The 14,108-nt window shown below is 40.8% G+C and overlaps 1 protein-coding gene across 1 annotated transcript in view; it reads right to left on the minus strand.

Annotated features, from left to right (window-relative positions):
* Nucleotides 1–14,108, minus strand: part of ST8SIA6 (ST8 alpha-N-acetyl-neuraminide alpha-2,8-sialyltransferase 6) — a 104,204-nt gene that overhangs the window by 40,881 nt on the left and 49,215 nt on the right. The window contains exon 3 of the mRNA XM_045534196.1: nucleotides 10,013–10,102. Within this exon, the coding sequence (XP_045390152.1) occupies nucleotides 10,013–10,102 (90 nt within the window). The remainder of the gene's footprint in view (nucleotides 1–10,012; nucleotides 10,103–14,108) is intronic.

Genomic DNA, 14,108 nt, shown 5'->3' on the forward strand with positions numbered 1-14,108 from the left:
ATATTTCTTTAGGCAATGTGATCACAATAACATGGCCAGAGATGAAAAAACAATGACCTACTTTTCAAGTTTATAGAAAGAGATCTCCAGACATATAAGAGGATATCTAGAGGTGAAAGTGACAATTTAGTGATCTCATACCATCAATTTTATAAATAAGATCCTCTATATTGCAAAGAATATGAAAGAACCAATAAATTCAGTATTTCTCCATCTCTTGAAGAGTAACATTATGGAGAGTGAGTAACAACAGTGAAGGGATGAACAAGCACAAAACACCTGCTAAGATTTCTAAAACACACATTAGTGGCTATTAAGCCTTTGTCTTTTCAATTCTCCTGACTCACACAGAGTCGAGCCTTCCCTCCTAACTCTCCTTTGCACCATTCCTATATCTATTATATATCCCTACTGTATTTATCTTTTTATTTTCATGTATTTATTGAACAAATATTTATTGGAGTTTTCGATTTTTATTGTCAAATTCTTTCTTTATTTCTGTCAGTTTTGCTTCAGCTATTTTGGTACTCAGTTATTAGATGCACACATGTTTATAATTGTTATGTATCGCTGATAGATTGACATTTTTATCATCATAAAATCTCCCTCTTTATCACTTAACATTTTTTGTTTTAAAAGTCTATTTTGTCTGACATCAGTATATCCAACTCCAGCTTTCTTGTGATTGCTGTTTGCATAATGTATCTTTTCCCATCCTTTTACTTTTGATCTATTGTATCTGTGAGTGTAAGTGTGTCTTCTATGGATAGCATAGAGTTGGATACATGTTTTTAATTTAGTCTGACAATCTCTGCCTTTTGATTGGGTCATTCAATCCATTCACATTTAATGTTAGTATTGATGTAGTTAGATTTGTGTCTGTTATTTTGCTTTTTGTTGCTGTATATTTTATGTTCTTTTTCTGTTCCTCCATTTCTCTTTTATAGCTTTCTTTTGCCTTAAGTAAATACTCTCTAATATTGTATTTTATGTCTTTAATAATTTTAAACTATTTTAAGTGGTTGCTCCAGGATTTACCATATACATCTTAACCTACCAGAATCAGCTTCAAATTTATGCTACCTTAACTGCAGTATTATAGAGAAATATTACTCCTATATAGTTCTATTCCCTTCTCTCCCTCTTTACATTATTGTTATACCTATTACACCCATGTTACATTTTTTTTTCCTTTTTCTTTTTCTTTTCAAGACAGAGGCTCACTCTGTTGCCCAGACTGGAGTGCAGTGGCACAATCATAGCTCACTGCAGCCTTGAATTCCTGGGCTCAAGTGATCCTTCTGCCTCAGCCTCCTGAGTAGCCAGGGCTACAGGCATGAACCACCATGCCCGGCTATTTTGTGTGTGTGTATGTGTAGAGACAGGTCTCGCTATGTTACCCAGACTGGTCTCAAACTCCTGGGCTCAAGTGACCTTCCCACCTTGGCCTCCCAAAGTGCTGGGATTATAGAGATGAGCCACCATGTCCAGCCTACATATTACACCTATTAATGTTACAATCCCAACTATATATTGTTATAATAATTATCATTTTATCATCCTAGTTATTTCCATAGAACAATATAGCTTTGCCCCAACCTATCTCCTTTGTGCTGCTATTGGCAAATACATTACACATATATTTGAGAAGCACTTGCAAGGGCTTTGTGTGCCAGTGTCAGAACTTTGTCTTCTATTTTGAGTTAAATTAGGAGACATTGGAGAAGAGAAGTTATCTGATCTGACCTGCATAAACAGGGCCCTTCTGTCTACTTTGTTGAGAATAATCTCTAAGCCAGAAAGAGGCAAAAGTCAGGAGATACTTGCCATAATTAGAAGAGGGTTGAGAGTGCCTTAAACCAAAGTGCAGGGGTGGAGTTAGTAAGAAATCATCGGCTTCTGGATTGGATTTGAAGGTAGCCAGTAAGATTTAGGGACAGATTTGATACGGTACAATTACAAAGAGAGGAATCAAGGACAACTCCAGAGTTATAGGCCTGAGCAATGGGAAGGTCAGATGCGCCATTAACTAAAAGAGGGCAGAATGCTGGAGTGTGACATTTAGGGGCAAGTCCAGGAGATCACTGTGAGACATGCTAGGTCTGAGATCTTAGAGACATTTCAGGAAAGTGTTGACTGGGCAAAGGTACACAAAAGCCAAGGAAGAGGTTCAGGCAAGAGACATGAATTTGAGAATCATCACTATGGTGTTTAAATCCATGAGACTAAATGAGGTCCTTGGGAGATGAGAAAGAAGGATTGAGCTCTGGGGCATCCCACCGTCAAAAGTGAAAGAAGAGGAGGAGGACTCTGCAATGAAGACTGAGATGGGGAAGCCAGTGGGTTGTAAATATTTGTTTAAATACTTGACACTCTTCATGTACTACGAGCTGCTAAAAAGTAGAAATAATGTCTTCATTGCTTTGCCCCTTATGCAAGAGTTCTAAATCTGTTCTCAACCACGCATACTTTGAGAAAGCTCCCCAATGAATCTGATGCACCCCCTAGGTTGAAAGTAACTCTCCCTGTGCATGTCATAGTACTGGGCATATAGTAGTTGCTATGTGTTTCTAAAATTAAAATTTAATATATGACCAGATCATAAAAATGCCCAAAGCTTTCAGATAGCAATTTTGAACTATGACAGTGACTAGCCATCAGCCATGATCTCTTACCAAGAGAAGCTGTACTGATCACCCAAGCTGCCAATAGGGTAACTGCTATGCAGGATAACGCTACCTAAGTATACTTACATTATAGAAGCTTAAGTAAAATAAGTAACATAAAGTGAGGAAAATGTATTTTGCAGATGGATCACTTTTGCGTAGTTTCCCATTATAAAACCAAATGACTGTCTCATTTTAAATTTGCAACTTACAGTTCTGCTCTCATTAAGAGTGGTACCATGGAGTAGTGAAAAGAAAACAGTCAGAATTTCACCCAAATCCTGGCTCTTGCATTTGTAATTGCCTGATGTTCTGCTAGCCATTGAAACCCTCAGAGCTCATTTGTTTCACTTGTGGAATTAAAATAATAAAACCTACTCTGAAGAAACATTGCAAGGACTATAGATAATTTAAATTACCTGGCAGATAGTAGGCTCACAAAAATGGTATTTGCCACCATTGCTATTGATAATTACGGTAATAATAATTATTGTCATTAGGACAAAAATATAATAATGGAAAAGATATTGAATTGAGTAATGACTGAGTTATCTATGACTATGTAACAAATTACTCTAAAACTTAGTGGCTTTAAAACAATAGCAAACATTTATTACTGCATAGAATTTCACATAGTCTTTTGTGACCTTGCCTTGAAAGTCACACAATTTTATTTCTGCAATATCCTATTGGTTATACAGGGCAGCCCCTTTCAGGGTGGCAGGAACTATATAAGTGTGCAAATTCCAGGAGGAGAGGATCTTTGGAGCCACCTTGGAAGTCTGGCTGCTATAAATAGTAAGTAAATTATCCCTCTATCATTTCCTGTTATATTTGAAGATAGTAAAAACAGTAACCTATTTGCTTTCAATCTCTGCATCATTTCTAAAATTGGAAATAACTCCAATTATTTCTCAATGACTTTAAATAGAGTTGAATATTTGCATTGTCATGGTCTTCCCGTTAAAGGTTTCATTCAAATGACTAGTTATTTGAGGAAGTATGAGGAAGCCATCCAATGTGAATACATAATCAACATTGTAGTCTAACTAGAAAGCCAGTGTTTCAGTTTTCTTCTGCAGGAAAATTCAGTTTTGTTTCCACTGACAAACACTTATAATAAAATAATACACTATTTTAATCTTTGGCATTGTAAAAATGATAGTAAGGAACTCTTACCAAGCATAAATCAAGGAGTTCAGATTTGGCTTATGCTGGTTGTTTTTCAACATCAACAATTACAAACACACACACACAGAGGGAAAAAATAAAACAGTTTTTATTTCTCACCCTCCCACTAACAGGTTGCCTGACTTCAAACAAGTCATAATCCCATTTTTCATCTTTAAACTCAGGTAATTAGATTTTTTTTAAAAAAAGTAATACATGTAGGTGTATAAGGAAAGAAGCAGAAAAAAATATGAAAAAAAGAAAAAAGTAATACATGCTTATAGTAGAAATAAAAATAACATATGGATTAGAAGAATTTAAGAAACTATTCCTCCAAGCTCTTAAATTGTGATTGCTTATTTTTCGTATACTCTTTGAAGTATGGAATTATTTTGAAACACCTTTTGATAGATTTGACATAACTTTTGTTTGGTGTAGATGCAAAAATTTTCACATACCTCTATCATGCCCTCAGTATTAGCTCATCTGTCCCTCCACTTAAAATTTTATATCAGCAAACCCAGCCATTGCTTTGGTTACTAAGAGAAATTGCCTAAGATATTAAGGATGGAGCATGTTGGTATGAATGGTTGTTGACTCTTAACTTCTTATTTTTTGACCTATTCCTCCTCATCCATGAAAGAAAAAAAGAGCTAGATTTTGGAGCTCTTAAAAGCTGACCAGAAAAGGCAAGTTAAAAGGTCAGAGATGAGTAGACAGACAAAAGTGTGCATATTATTTTAAAAAGCAATTAATGCACCATAGATTTAAAGCTGAATAGAAACAAGTCATATGTCATCCCAGGCCAAGAAAATCTTGTATATGACCAAATATCTTTCTTCCTGACAGACAACTTGAAACTTAGAATACTTGCTTTGTTAGCAGGCTGCCGAATGATAGGCTCACATTTGGGTTTTTTGAAGTTTGATCGACTATAATTTATGCCTCTCCTTTCAAGCAGCAATTCAGGTCATGTTGTTCTCTCCAGGATAAAAGAACATTTAGGGCCAGTCTTCAATTCACTTTGTGTTTCACTCTGCAAAACGGCACCTACGAACTAACATCTTTGTGAAGAAGATACCTTTCAGAGACTTCTGTTTTTCTAAGTAATTTTAAACAGTGCTGCGTGAAACAGCTCATCAAACACACACCCACCAGATAGTGGATGGTACAGGTCACACCTAGTCCGTGTAAGGTGGATATTCCAAATCTTAATTCTGAGCATTTGTATCTTACTCCCCCAAAAGCGATCTGACTACAAGTGAGCCTTCCATGCCTTTGTGATCATGCAGACAGTTATAGGGCAGGGTTTGCACTCTGTTCCTGAAACAATTTCTCCATCTCTCACTGGAGATACTATTTAAACTGTGGAGGTGTTCAAAAGATGTACAGGATTGCTGTTGTTTGGAAACATGTTTCTTTTCAAGAGATCTCAGGATGATCAGAATGGTAGAGCTATTGAATACACATGTCGTGGAGACGTCTGGCTGACGACCACTGATTGGTGACCCCTTTCCATAGTGCAAAGTTGCTGCTGCAAGCAGCTGCCCCACCAGGCACTGCATTTCCCACACCAACCACACACCAACTCGACTTACATTCTATTGGCCAAAGCCAGTCACATGACCCCCAGCATCTAGAAGGGCCAGTCCCAGGCAGTGGGAAGTGAGTGGAAGTGATATGCATCCCCTCTAGACTGTGTGCAGGACAGGCTTTCTCTTTACTATCTTCCCTTTCAGCAGTAAGTCTGGGGACCATCTGCTGAAGATGACTGTATCGTAAGACAGAAAGAGCCAGAATCCCAAATACTTGGGGGAGAGTCACCCAGGAGAGTTGCCTGATCAAGAAGGAACACTGAACGTTGCACGAGAGAGTAAAATTTTATGTTAAGACCTGAGCGTTGGGAGTTTTTGTTAGAGCAGTTCATCTACTCTGACCAAATGGTGGAAACTGAACAAATATAACAAATATAACAAGTATATTTTCTAGGGATCCAGGATTCTTGGGAAAATAAAAGAACAGCACAAGGAAGAGAAGCTTCAGCTGCAAAGGCAGAAAAACCCGAGAGGAGGAAATGAGTTTGTTTCCTGGGCCAGCACCTCTGAAGTATCTGTTCTCAGAAAAATCATTTCATTTGTCTGAAGCAATGAGGACTCCAAGGGACAGCTTGGATATCCATATAGCCATTTTTCTAAAAATATAAGCAAAGAAGATTACAAGTAATAAGTTTGCCATACTGAAGAATGAGCCAACTAGCAGTGATAAGATGGCTAGATAGCATTTTTAATACAGTCTACTATTTTGCCTTGGAGATAACCCAGTGAAAAGGGAGAAGAAACAAAAAGAAATATTCAGGGGAAAAAGATGAAGTAGAAAAAAAGAAAACAGAAAAGCACAGAATTAAAGCAAGAGAAAGAGTCAAAGTAGTTAAAATTGGTTTCAAAAAGGAGTTGAGGCTTATGGATGTGGGGATAATTTTTAGGACCCAGAAATTAGAGATGGTATAGAAAATGCATTGTTCATTTATTCAACAAATATTTACTGAGCACGACTATGTGCTGGGCCCCTGTGACAGGGACCAGGGGATAGAAGTGTGGACAAGACATTGTTCCACCCTCTATGGAGCCCAACATCATAAACAGAGAATAAAGAATTGTGACACATAATACCTTATCACATGGGTTCTCTTAATGGCAACTGCCTAATTTTCTATTATTCAAAAGATATAGTCAAGACCAGGGGAGAAAAAGAGCGCTATTTCCCTCCCACCATAACTCCGTCTTCCTAAATTCTATTTTAGCAACCTGAAAGGCACAAACTGGCTGAAGGAAGAGAAAAGTCTAGGTCTTTAACAGACCATGACAAAAATAGGGCTAGATAATTATTTCTAAGGAAATGAAATTACTTTTTTATCGCCATACACTGAATGGCTTTCCCTATTGTCCTCTGTAAGTCTGTAATAGCACTAGTTGCAGAACGCACAATTCCTGGCCATAGACAATACAACTGCAAAAATTAGTCTCATGTGTGCAAAGTAACACTTTCATAACAACGGGCAATTCGTGCCTGCTCTCTCTAGACCTCTGCCGAGCAGATACCAGTGCAGGCTAATTATACGAGCTTGCTGAAAATTGTGTGCGTAATGGAAAAGCATCCCCCCGAAGAATAGCTGAGAAAAGGTCTTAGCACCAAATACAAAACAACAGAGAAAAGTGAGAGGGCAAACATGAGAGCATATGCACTAGCATTCTCATTAGCTTGCTGCACTTAACCACTTCTGTTGATGCGAATCAAAGGGCTCCAAATTCTCTGCCTTGAAACAGACTCCCTCTATAGCCAGAGAATCTCCCCCTTATGCTGACTCAAGTACTTTGGAACAACATACAGATACTGATCATCCTTACGTTGAGGACTTTTGTCACTTTGGGAAGCAAAAATGGTTAATGTCAGAGAAAGACAGTTGATCTGGGGAAGCAAGGACCCATTTTTCCCATTCTACTTTGCATGTGTCACTGTGCCACACATCTGACACATGGAGCCTACTGCAAGAGGTGTGGCATTCGAGTCTCTCAGGAAAAGTTTCAGGAAGAATCTTGTAATGCCCACACACTCAACAAACAACAAACAAAACAACAGCTCCGACATGATCAATGGTGTATAGCGCCATCACCCCAAAATTTGGTGAATTTATCACACATTTGTACAAGTGTTTCATTCCAAACCAATCTGTAGCAACCTAGGGTCCTCGTGGGAATGATGACCTGCTCATATTGTGGAACTTAAAACAGATTTAAAGAAGGGACTTTTCCCAAAGGTCTGGGCAGGATATAGGGAAATCCAAGTACAATACCAGGGGACTGTTAACACGTTCCCTAAGTTGAAGGATCCAGTGGAGGGAACGGAGAGGGGGTGGGGAAGAGAGAGAGAGAGAGAGACAGAGATTGAGACCTAACAAAAGTCCTCATCTTCATTCAGGGATCAGCGATGCAGCACCCTCCTCAGTCAAGGATGCATTAACCTGCGATAACACCACAAGGAGAGAGCTTCTTTTCCTTCCTCCCTCTTCCTGGTCTCTTTCTGATGTTCCACCCTTGGTCAAATCCAAAGGAAGACTAGATGGCGGAAGAGCCCAGAGCTACTGACGAAGTTCATATAGGCCAACCTCCCTGGGCAAAGGCAGACCAAGACTAAGCTGCAGCAGGGGGCTCTGAAGGGTGGGAAGTGAACCAGGTGGGGCAGACGGAAGACACGCAGCACAGTGGAGTCCTCTAGCAAACTCAGGGCCCATCACTTGGAATTTAAGGAAAAGCAAACGAAAATTTTAATGGAGCTATCCTTCTGTAAGAAACTGAGCTAACACACAGGATTGGACTATCAAACCAGACTGACTCAAATCAGAGCTCTGATCCACTATGAAGCTTTTCTAATAACTCCAAGGACCCGAGCAAGTCAAGAGGTTCAGATCAAGTAGAGAGAGGACTAGGACACGATGCGTGGCTGCCCTGGTCCTGTCCTCACACATTGAACATGGCCTAGAATAGTAAGTGAGGTCTCTGCATGAGGTCTGTGGGCTTCCTCACAGAGCAGGAACATTTAAATTATGAAACATTTCTCTTTTATACCCAGGAGGCTGCACAGCCCATGTGCTGTTCTCCAGGGAGCCCTGCCTTCTGGCTCCTGGGTCCCATTTACCGGAAGTATTATACAACCTTAGCCAGGGATTAGTCTCCTGTCGATGCTCAATGAATACAGTCTCTTCCTCCAAGCAAATCTCATCAGTCCATCTACCCCAAGGTGCAGCTGAGAAACAGGTTAGGCCAGGTTACCTGCCTTGCTTTCTTTACCCCCAGGTCAACCTCCCACACCCCCAGGGAAGGGAGGGAATGAATTATAGGCAGCTGCTTTAACTCTGCTCCCACAACCACTGTTTTTAACATTAAAAGAAGGGAGGGGTGTATGTGCCTGAGAGAGAGAGAGAGAGAGATTATTGGGAAGACAAAGAGAAAAATATGAAGGCAGGAACAGCACTAGGTCTTCCTTACACAGGATTGGCATGAGGAAATCAGCAAGCTCTCTTACTCTGAACAATCTTCAAACTTTGTCAGGCAAAGGCACAGCAAAATGAAACTCAGATTACAGGGAGATTACAGCATCGCCAAATGCCCTCGGCCCACTGCACATCACTCATCCAACACCGTTAGACTTGGCTCCTTCCGGATACAACCAAAATGATGCTTCTCCCCTCAGAATCTCAGGCCACCAGTGCCTCTTCCCTGCTTGAACCATGGGGCTTCTAGACTTCCTTTGCCCCAGGTTGAAGAAGGTGATGTAGTAAACTCTCTAAAATATAGGATTGTGGCCAGGCGCGATGGCTCACGCTTGCAATCCTAGCACTCTGGGAGGCCGAGGCAGGAGGATTGGTTGACGTCAGGAGTTTGAGACCAGCCTGAGCAAGAGCGAGACCCTGTCTCTACTAAAAATAGAAAAAAAAAAAAAGTTATCCCGTCTCTACTAACAATAGAAAAAAAAAATTAAACGGGCATGGTTATGGGCACCTATAGTCCCAGCTACTCAGGAGGCTGAGGCAGGAGGATCCCTTGAGCCCAGGAGTTTGAGGTTGCTGTGAGCTAGGCTGACACCACAGCACTCTAGCCTGGGCAACAGAGTGAGACTCTGTCTCAAAACAAAAAAATAAATAAATAAATAAATAAATAAATAAATAAAATAAAATAAAATAAAATATAGGATTGCAAGCAGAGGTGGGGAAGTTGAGGGGATCCCACAGCAGGGACTGGGGGTAAATCTGCTAACCTGCTGACACTGTAAGAAAAATTTATACAACTGTGTATTTTTCCAGGATTGTATCCAGAACGTGTATCAGATTCTCAAAAGGACTGAAGGGCTATAAAAGTTGACCCAGTAAAACTACACGATCTTTTTAACAAACATGGATCCTGGGACAGGTAAGTTGAGTCCCCCTGCCAGGGTCTCACCCCGGCCTGCATTGATGGGCCCCTCGTCTGTCCCCCTCACCGATAGGAGCTTCTGAGAGCCCAACACCAAGCCTGAGAGTGAACACTCTTATATTCCAAATGATTTCAGTGAGGCTGTGAAACATTTTGCACACAAAACACATATTTTTTAAAACTAAATGAAATGGGAAGAGTAGAACTTACCCTTTTGTTTTGTTAGACAAAGACTCAATGCCATATTGCAGATTCTTGCATTTCTCTGTCAGCTGGAGTGACTTCTCATTCAGATATGTGCTGTTTCATGGAAGAGATTTAAAAAAAAAAAAGATTCTTTTAAAATGAGAGCTTATAATATATTGTTAACAAAAATCAGATTTAATTGATAAAGTGTGTCCAAATGAAGTCTGATTTTCAGCCATTATTGGATTTCTCCACGGAAAAGGAAATTAATGTTTTCACCTCTGACAGGTTTAAATTAAAAAAAAAAAAAAAAAAAAAGCTTACAGTATAAAGCCAAACAGAAAAGAACTCTCTGCTGAAGACTTCATATCCTCGGGTTTTCATATTTTGAGGTTAGTATTTACAATGATTGAATAGTTTTAATCAGTGCATAGGTACTTATTTTTTAAATATTTTTAAAATATTTAATTTTAAAATATGTCTTTGGTAGGAAGCATGCAGGAGATCAATAATTCTCTCCATAAAAAAACACAATGCAAATTTGGCCTTTGATTATATAACAGCTGTGATATCAGGGCTTGGTGCTATTGTTTAATAAACTTGGAAACTTGGAGGTAGAACAAAACCAAATCAAAAAGCAGGTTAAGCACATGGGTTATGGAGCCAGGCTGCCTAGTGAGCCACAGGGACGTGGGCATGTTATTTAACCACTCCAGGCACAGGTTTCTGGATCTCTAAAGTGAGGACAACAGTCCTTACCACATAGTCTTACTGTCATGGTATCTGCATGCTAAAGAAAACAATGTAAAGCACTTGGCACCATATTTCACTCATAGTAAGTGCTCAAAAATATCTGCTATCACTTTCCTTAGACTTTATACACACGCGCATGCACACACACACACACACACACACACATATATATAACTCTAAGTTACTGTAAATGCATTTATTTAATCATCCTGAAGGTATTTGTTGAGAACCTAATATGGGATCCAGGCATAGGATGCTTAGGGCAGAGAGGGAGAGAACACAGACATGGTCCCTTTCCCTAGCGGAGCTTGCAGTCTCGTTAGGAAGAAAGATATTTAGCAAACAAGCACACAAATGAATACAGAATTATAAATGGTGACTGGTATGGCTGAACCAGAGTGGGGGGCATAGAAGAGTCACAGGGAGACCTGTTCACTCTGAGGGGTCAGAGGAGGCCTCGGAGGGAGTATCCTTTAGGTGGAGATTCCCAAGGATGATTCAAGCGAACTGGGAGGAATCTTCCAGGCAGAGGAGAAAGTATGTGCCAGAATGGGAAACAGCGTACAGTGTTTGAGAGACTGAGAAGATGATGGGACTATAAGGCAAAGAGCAGGTCTAAGAGCTGCAGGGTGTTTGGAGGGGTAAGTAGGAGCACACAGACCTGGAAAACCAGGTTAAGGAGTTTAAAACCGACCCCTAACAACAAGGGCAGGCAACAGAAGGCTTTTGGACTGAGGAGTGACATGACTCAATGCATGTTTGAAGAGGTTCACTGACCACTTTGCAGAGAAATGAGGGGAGATGTGGTGCAAGGGGAAGAGGAAGAGTTAAAAGGTTTCTGAAGGATTCTAGGAGATGAAGGCAACTTGTTTTCCTAGTCAGGACAAAATAGGCTATGATGTGACAACAAACAGCACCAAACTCTCAGTTGCTTTACAAAACACAGGTTTGTTTCTTGCCCACGGAATGCCCCCGTATGTCTGGACGACCTTCTAGGGTAGCCATGCTACATGTGGTTTAGGGATGGTGACAGTTAATTTTATGTGTCAACTTGACCAGACTAAGGGGTGCCCAGATAGCTGGTAAAAGATTATTTCTGAGTGTGTCTGAGGGTATGTCTAGAAGAGATACCCTTGATTCAGTAGACTGAGCAAAGATCACCCTTACCAACATGGGTGGGTGTCATACAATCCATCGAGGGCTTGAATTGAACAGAAACATGGAGGAAGGGTGAATTCACTCTCTCTTCTGGAGCTGGTATATTCATTTTCTTCTGCCTTTGGACATTGGTGCTCTTGGTTCTACGGCCTTTGGATTCAGATTGGGACTTAAACCACTGGCTCCCCTGGTTCCATTAAAGGCTCTCCAGGCGTTTGGGCTTGGACTGAACTATACCACCAGCTTTCCTGGGCCACCAGCTTGCAGACAGCAGACCCTGTGACCTCTCAGCCTCCCTAATCACGAGTCAATCTCTCATAATGAATCTCTTTCTGCATACCTTACTGGTTCTGTTTCTCTGGAGAACTCCTACTAATATGGGATCCAAATTGCTTTAGTCTTGTAGCACCTTCATTTGAACAACTTGCTTCCATAATTGCCATGGCAGAAGAACGTGCTGGAAGGTCATCTCCTGTATCTGAATGTTTTAGCCCAGAAATGAGATGTGTCATTGGTCAGAATTGGCTACATGCCCCACCTGGTCGCAAAGTGGGAGTCAGAAACCAGCCATCCTCCTGGGTGCCAGAGAGGAGACCTGACACAGGTGTGCCCTGGAGACCAGGCCACACCTGTGTCCATTGGCAGGAAGAGCAGACAGATTTGAGATCTATGCTAGAGGTAAGACTGACAGCACTTCATAATATATTAGACGTGGGATGTGAGGGATAGGGAGATATGAAGATAAAGATATAAACAAGGCAGATTCATAATTAATTCTCCAATATTTCTCAGAAATGCCTTCTAAAAACACTGTGTGCAGAGTACATATGGGCTCACAAAATCCCTCTTAATCCTGATACGATTTTTCTCCCCTGCCACTTCCTTCTCTCTTGTTCCATCTCCATGCCTCACCTTCTGTGCTTTCTGAATGTATTATCATACTTCCCAAGGATTTGTTTATTTCTAATTTGCCATGTATTTTATTCAGGCAGCACCGTTAATGAAGTGAATTACCAAGCTCGTGACGCTCTGAATTTTGACGGCGTTGCCATGTTGAATTGTGAGACTGTGACAGGCAGACTCCTATAGGACTGAGTCTCATATGCCTTTCCTTAAATCGCAGAGTATCTTTCCTAATAAAAACTCAAAATAGGTTTGCCCAACTAAAATCACAGAAGATATATGGGGAGAAAAATGAGAGTGTCTGGGATAAAAGTGGAGATATCAGAATGAAGCCGTGGGGACAAATCAGGGTCTTTGGGGTCAGCAGGGTCAGCTTCTACTCTCTGACCTTAGCTTTTGTGTCTCAGGGTTTCCTTTTCAAATCTTTACCCAATAAAGTAGTTAGAGGGACAAAATGGGATGTGCATAAAAATACCCAACATGCAGAAGTTACTAAAGAAATGTTGTGTTCTTATTTTCCCAAAGTCATTGTTGCATTCTTTTCTCAAACCAGTCACTGCTATTACCACGGAGGCTGGAATGGAAACTTCTCGCAAGTATAGAAAGTCACTCAGCAGTGAAAGGAACAGAAGGGAAGCCCTTTTAGTTTTCATTGCTTTCTCTGCCTTCCTTATTCCCTTTTCATTCAAAGAGTCTTCAGACCTTTCTTGCTTTTTGTGTAATGTCATTGAAGCTTTCTCCGGAAAGAGGAAAAGAAGGAATCTTCTCAGTTCTGGGTGGATTCTGTGGACAGATCCAGTCTGAGGGGTTGGCACCCACTGCAGATGAAGGCATTTGGTTGAGTCCTCTTTAACTTTTGATTTGGAGACATCTCTCAGAGACGTTAAAGACGATGGAGAGAAACTGATCAAGATGAAAGCAGGAATTGCAAAGTCTCTGAATCATAAGCAACATGGCAGAACAAAGCTCCAAGAGAAGTGTGTGCTGATTTGTAACCCCAAGAATGGTTACTGGGGATCAGGTTGGAATGGCCCCTCCTAAAGGACTGCACGTCAGGGAGAACTTAAAATGGTTGAGGAAGCCAGCCAGCTGCAGAGGTGAAGCCCATCACAGCTGGCTGCCTGGGAGTCTATTTTCAGGTAGAAGCCCAGGCTATGAATGGAGAGGGGCTCACCTAAAACTAGCTCCAGCTGGTAGTCTGAGCACTTGAGTCTAGGGACGGAAAAAGAACAGGATGTGGGAGGGTTGCCAGGCAAATTCTAATCACCAAAAACCCTGGGGCCAGACTCTTGTGGCCTCGAAGTAA

This window comes from Lemur catta, chromosome 1, assembly GCF_020740605.2.
Source record: "Lemur catta isolate mLemCat1 chromosome 1, mLemCat1.pri, whole genome shotgun sequence".
Classification (NCBI taxonomy): Eukaryota; Metazoa; Chordata; class Mammalia; order Primates; family Lemuridae; genus Lemur; species Lemur catta.